General features: G+C 42.2%; 1 protein-coding gene across 1 annotated transcript; it reads left to right on the top strand.

Moving 5' to 3' along the window:
* The first annotated feature begins 2,727 nt into the window (after positions 1-2,727).
* Positions 2,728-5,496, top strand: CPT2 (Carnitine palmitoyltransferase 2). Its single transcript, XM_020954039.2, has 3 exons — positions 2,728-3,964; positions 4,299-5,093; positions 5,159-5,496. The coding sequence occupies exons 1-3, from the start codon at positions 2,901-2,903 to the stop codon at positions 5,298-5,300; spliced, it is 2,001 nt and encodes a 666-aa protein (XP_020809698.2). The 5' UTR covers positions 2,728-2,900; the 3' UTR covers positions 5,301-5,496.
* The last annotated feature ends 1,163 nt before the right edge of the window (positions 5,497-6,659 follow it).

Genomic DNA, 6,659 nt, shown 5'->3' with positions numbered 1-6,659 from the left:
AAAAAATAAGGGATTTTTAGAGGGGTTTTTACGCATCTGGCGGCGACAGTTGAAAGTTAATGCCACGGTTCATTGTTAATGAGAATGGAGATTGTTCAAGGACCCTTAAATAGAATTCATTATTAATAGCGCACAAAAAAATAAATTACAGAAAAAATGTAACTAAAGAGGACTCGAAAAAGCACTTCATTTGTTTCAGGCATGTTTATTTATTCAGATTTATTTAATATGCCTTGAGTAAATAAATATTATACGATTATTCATGGGATAACACTGTATTTATTAATTTACCAATTTCAACAACTTTTTTCTGATTTGTTTCTAATGAATATAAAGCAATAATTGCCTATATTTAATATTTATTAAACTTCTTAATTACCTCAACTTAATTCATATTGAGCTTAATGAATTCCATATGCCAACACACATGTCTCATTTATATAAATGATTAATTGTTGAAATTACATTTTAAATAATCACTTTGCAATCCACTTGACGGAAATGAAATAAAATTTCGAATTACCATTATTTGATGGCATTAATATAATCAATTCAAGCCCTTTGACGTTAATGTGAAATTGAATTTCCGTGGAAATCGGTGGCCTTCTGTGGTTTTCTTCACATGAACTTCCACGCGGGACGATGGATGGATGACCTTTGGGCTAACATTTAGCATTTTGCGGGGCCCATAGCTCAAGGGAAAGGAAAAGGGTTCACCGGAACCGACCATGAATTCCGCATAATTTCGCGTTTTTCCCTCAAGTACGCCGGGAAACGTATCCCTTGGCCCGTTTTTTAATGCGCTTCGCTTTTGCACTTTCGCCGACTTGTTAAATATTAACGCAATTTCACTTCGCCCAATTACACTGCAACCCCATCCGGAGGCACATTTACATTCGCTTTCGCATTCGCATCAGCATCAGCATTCGACGACGATGCCTCTTATGAAAATTTAAATGGAAAGGGGGAATCCCCGCCACTTTGCTTAATTTGAGGTATGGTGGTGCAAGGTGGCGCATTTTATTTTCGCTGTCCAAGGATCCGAATCGATGGCTTTGCCACTCGTTAAATTCGACAAAGCATAAAAATTTTATGCGAATTTTCATTTCTCTCTTAGCTGCGTAATTTTAGTAAGCCGTTTATTTATTTGGCGCACCTGGGAACAGTGACCGGCAAAGCCGGTGGAATAACCAGAGCGAGTTTTTGACCCACCACATCGTCTGCAGGATGTTCTGACCCCTCTTGTACTCAAAAAAAAAGGGAATCCGTAGACATCAACAGCGAGGGGCAAACAAATAAACGCCACTCCACGCAAATGCAAACAAAAACGCTGTTTATCCACGGACCAAAGTCGCCAAAGGATGCCTGTGTGCCCGAGGAAAGGTGAAAGGACGCTTAAGCACTTGAGCACCTTCGAACCAAGCAAATCGATGGGTAATTGCCATTCCTACGTGTATAGCCCCTTGCCTTGCCGAATTTTAAAGAGTTATCGGTGGGGCTTTAAATCAAACTGGGGACTAGGAGGTATAAATAGCTACGTAAATTATTTCCAAGTGCTTTGTTGTTTGGCAGTGAAATATTAGAGTCCTTAATTTGTTCAAACTTATTTGTAATTGACTGTTGTCAATTCAATTAAGCTGGGAATTTAATAATATTTATAAGTATAATAATTGTTTTATAATTCAAAATAATTCATCGTGTAATTACAGTATTTATTCCAATTAAAATAATAAATAGAAACAAAGTTCAGTTTGGAAAGCCGAAGTTTACTATTTCAGTTGAATTATTTTTACCGGACATGGCTCGATCGATTTGGCTGTTGACACTGATCAAGAATATATATGAAAATATATGGAAATGGCTCCTTCACAGTTCACTGATCAAGAATATATATGAAAATATATGATAATGGCTCCTTCACAGTAAAACAAGCTTCTGACTAAATTTATAATACCTAGAAAAAGTGTAATAATGTATCAAAAAAATTTACTCTACTTAAGGGTTAAAATTCAATTGCAATAGAGGAATTAATTGGCAAATAAATGTAATCAATACTATATATACTTTATGATATACATAATTGTCATACTAAAGACTTACCGAAATAAGGTACACATGGTCATCGTTTATCGTCATTTCTTAATTCCTTCCAGGGTTGAGTTGTATTCATGGTGACTTTAATCAGGCTAAGTATCTTCAAACTGAGCTTCTTCCTGTTTATCCAGTAATATTCCATTGGTTAGGAAATATTTTTTAGGTCGTAGGGCAATCACTATCACTGCCACTATCACTATAGATGTAAACACTGGGAAGGCCACGCACAGACTGAGGCCAGCGAGAGGGGAGTGCCTCTATTTATAGTCCCGAGCGAAGAGAACAACAGAGAAAGTAGGTGAGAGAGCCCCAGAGAGAAAGAGTTACCTTTAGAGATAGGCAAATCCATACAGAGGGAAAGAGTTACCTCTAGAGCGAGGCAAAGAGAGGTAGAGAGAAAGAGTTACATACCTCTAGAGCGAGGCATGAGCGATAGACATACTGTATATGCATTTATATTTATTTCTTATTTGTTTTTTAAATATAATTCACTCATTAAGCTTTCTAATATATTATTTATTTTAATTATTTTAGAAGGAAGTAAAAAACTAATTCCCGCTAAATATTCAAAATATTCCATCTTTAGCTACCCCCAACTATCGCTCCCACGCACCCTGCTCATATCGATATATCGATAGCTGCGATCAGCTGGGATCGGCCAGCGGCAACAGCTGATGTAGCTCTCTGGTTTCGCTGGTTTGTTGTTGGACTTTCTGTTTTGGACTTTGAAACTCTTGAAGTCGCGGTTTCTCAATTGTTTATAGCAATTGTTATTCAATTCAAAGACACCCAAGTGGCGCGCGATTATGTTCCGGACACGAGTGCACCGAAATCTGTCGTGGATCTCAACGAACTCCTCGCGAACGACGACGACACACGGCCAACACTATCAATACCTGCAATGTTCCAAGCTGCCGACGTTGTATTTCCAGCGCTCCCTGCCGCGTCTGCCCATACCGCTGTTGGAGAACTCCTGCCAGAGGTTTGTAGAGGCCACCAAGCCTCTCCTATCCAGCGCAGAGCAGGCGCAAACCCATCGAACGGTGGAGGAGTTCCGGCAGGGAATCGGCATGGAGTTGCATGCGAAACTCAAGCAACATGATGCGGAAAACAAGCATACGAGCTACATATCTCAACCCTGGTTCGACATGTACCTCGCCGACCGGGCGCCGCTTCCCCTGAACTATAATCCCCTCCTTGTGATGAAGAGCGACACGCGAAAAGAGTACCAGGACCAGGTCGTGAGGGCCACTAATCTAATCATCAGCTCCCTACGCTTCTGGCGGTCCTTGCAATCGGATCTCCTGGAGCCGGAGGTCTATCACATGAATGCCAAAAAGAGCGACACCGCCAGCTACCGGCGTTGGATGAAGGTGGCTCCAAAGGCCTTCGCCACCTATGCATCCTATGCCTTCAAGGCCTTCCCGCTGGACATGAGCCAGTACAACAGGCTCTTTGGCACTGCCCGTATCCCTCGGTTGGGCAAGGATGAGCTGGTTCAGTCGCCAGACTCTAAGCACATAATGGTCATGCGACGCGGGAACATGTACGCCGTAAATGTCCTCGATTCGAGTGGCTACATCGAGAGTCCCAGCGTGATTCTAGGCAGACTAAGGGCTGTGATTCAACTGGATGCGGATCGTGAGGCTGCCAGTGTGCCGCTGGGGGTCCTAACTTCAGGACAACGCGATGACTGGGCAAAGTCCAGGGCGCACTTTGTGAGCAACCCAAAGAACGCCCAGCTTCTGCAGAGCGAGGTGGATGCGGCGTTGTTTTGTGTTTGTCTGGACGGCGAGGAGGATGGCGTTTTTAGAGAGGACAACCAGGAACCGCTGCTCAAGCATTTGCTGGCGGGAAAGGCACAGAATCGGTGAGTTCGAAATCGAAATAATATTAATTCTGATTTAATTTTAAGGAGAAGTTATCCATAAAAATGTAGAAATTAAATTTATTTATCTGTCTTGCATAACTTCATAATTAACTGAAATTAAGTCATAATTTTAGTTGAAATATATACAGTAATTGCTATAAATAGTAAAGTTAATGTACCATAAAGCCTAAAAATATTTCACATTTAATTGCCGAATAACATATTTTTGGGGAAATGCCACAATATGGTATCTAATAATGTGTCATATACTTGTTTAGATCGAATAAATATCATTTCTATGACATTTAATTATCAATTAAATTTATATTTCCAGTTGGTTTGACAAATCCATTTCCCTGCTAATCAGCGCCGATGGCACCACAGCCATCAACTTCGAGCACTCTTGGGGCGATGGCGTGGCAGTTCTTCGTTACTTTAACGAACTTTATAAGGACACCCTGCAGCAGCCATTTGTATCCACGGAGACGGTGCACACGCCCGCCGAAGGAGATGCCGTCAATGTGCGAGCCATTAACTTTGAAATCGACGATGCCACCAAGGCGGCCGTGACGGAGGCCTACGAAAAGAATGCTAAAATCGTAGACAGTCTAGACATGAATTTGCTCAAGTATCCGCATATTAACAAACCCATCTGCAAGCAGTACGGCCTCAGTCCCGACTCCATCATCCAGCTATCCTTCCAGCTGGCCTATAGACAAGCTTTCAACGGCTATGTGGGCACTTACGAGTCTTGCAGTACCTCTGCCTTCCGTCATGGACGAACGGAAACAATGCGTCCCTGTACGAATGCCACCCGTGAATTTTGCGAGGCTGTCTTAAAACCAGAGAGCAGCAAGCCGAGTGCCGGGGAGTTGCGGACGATGATCGACAAGTGCAGCAAGGTGCATGGCCAGCTCACCAAGGAGGCGGCCATGGGTCAAGGTTTTGATCGCCATCTCTTTGCACTGCGGCACACGGCTCAAAAGGAGGGCATACCCGTACCCGATCTCTACCAGACAGAGGCTTACCAGCGCATCAACAATAATATAATCAGTACCTCAACCCTTGGTTCGGATGCCCTGCTAGCTGGATCCTTTGGTCCGGTGGTCAGGAATGGCTTTGGCATTGGGTAAGCCATTTGTCTGGTTGACTGCGAACAATTGGTGACAGTTGATAAACGCATTTATCTTGCAGCTACTCGATTCAGAACGATTTTGCCGGCGCCATTGTCACCACGTACAAAAATCAGGCGGATGGGAAGGTGTTCATCGACAGCCTAGAGTCGGCATTTGATAAAATTTGTTCTGTCATCCAGCAGAGTGCCAACAAGAAATAGGAGGAGGCCCATCTATCTAGCAGAAAACCCCAAGGATTTCCAGCTCCGCCCCTTAAAACAAAACAAGGCTTTAACGTAACAGAGAGATTTATATTGTAAATTTTACTCTATGTATCCCATGTGTCTGAATTGCAATATCTTATTCCAAGCTCAACGATTTATAGATTAAACATTAAAAACATTCTATTCGATCTAAGGCAGATGGGTCACTTACTTCAATGGTGTTGCAGCTGTATGTATGATTTTATTTATATTTTAATTTATACTCTGACATTCAGAGTTCTTTAAGAGAAAGTTAGTTTATTTTAAACTTATATTCTGCCAAGCAGTCTCTTTAGTAATTTAATTTTAAATCCACACGTTTCTTGAACCCCTCAAGGAATTCAAAGCAAAAAAACTTTCCCATTTTCTTGTTTTCACAAGTAAAACTAACAAAGATGTCTTGAAATTGCATTCCAACCCTTTTGAGTTACTCCAATTGTTTAAGTAAGTTCTCCTCTCTAGACATATGTAAACTTTGACCTTTCATTGTCACTTAACTTCAACAAGATGTGTGCCCACGCATTTAAGGCCACTTTTCCCCTTTCCCCCAAAACTTATTTACCCCAAAATGGGAAATGGGGAAAACCCACGCATTAAGCAGTTGCTGATTAAAGGTTTTCCGCACGCTGACCCAGAAAACTTTTGCGCCCCCAAAAAAGCCAAACTACCAACCAACAACCCTTCGGGCCAAGTTTGTTGCCTTTTTTTGATTTGTACCCTCACGCAGACGTCAATCGCGAACTCCGGCGCGCCGTCTAAACATGGCAAAGTTTGTCACAATATGCTCTCGGCTAGGATATGGCCATGTCGCTAAATGTGCGCCGACATTATCAGTTGATTTATCGCCAAATTTAGTTGCCAACTGGCGTTGCGGCACGCTTGTTAAAACAAAACAACAAAAAAATAAACAATACATAAACCAAGTTGGCTATAAAAATTAATTAACTTGCTGCGGCGGAGAGGAGTCTACACTCCTGCAGATCACAGTTGATATATACACGATATCCAGGCCTTAATGGGCGGCATTAAAAATTAAAAAGGAGACATTCCTGCCATCGGCAGAGAGCTGAGAGGTCATTAAAGCCAAGTAGATGCTTCCACCCAGTGGCGGACAATTAAAAACATATTAAACTGACATGCCGGCAAGGATGTGGAAGAGGATGTCCACAAATGTGGAGTGTGTGGGTGTGAGCGGTGAAGGGTTCAGTTCATGATAAATGTGCGGTCGCCAGGATTTAATATTGCGCATACGCTGCCGTCGCCGGGCAGCTCATTAAATTATTCAAAAATGAGACTCCAGTGCCCGTGTCCGTCCAT

This window comes from Drosophila serrata, unplaced genomic scaffold (assembly GCF_035046125.1).
Source record: "Drosophila serrata isolate PLE 108 unplaced genomic scaffold, ASM3504612v1 contig_217, whole genome shotgun sequence".
NCBI lineage: Eukaryota > Metazoa > Arthropoda > Insecta > Diptera > Drosophilidae > Drosophila > Drosophila serrata.
This window is presented reverse-complemented; position numbering and strand designations above follow the sequence as displayed.

Excerpts from the sequence above, each read along its gene's own strand:
- CPT2 (XM_020954039.2), top strand. The coding sequence starts at position 2,901 with ATGTTCCGGACACGAGTGCACCGAAATCTGTCGTGGATCTCAACGAAC. Across the intron at positions 3,965-4,298 it reads GCGGGAAAGGCACAGAATCG|TTGGTTTGACAAATCCATTT; the intron begins GTGAGTTCGAAA and ends TTATATTTCCAG. Across the intron at positions 5,094-5,158 it reads AGGAATGGCTTTGGCATTGG|CTACTCGATTCAGAACGATT; the intron begins GTAAGCCATTTG and ends TTTATCTTGCAG.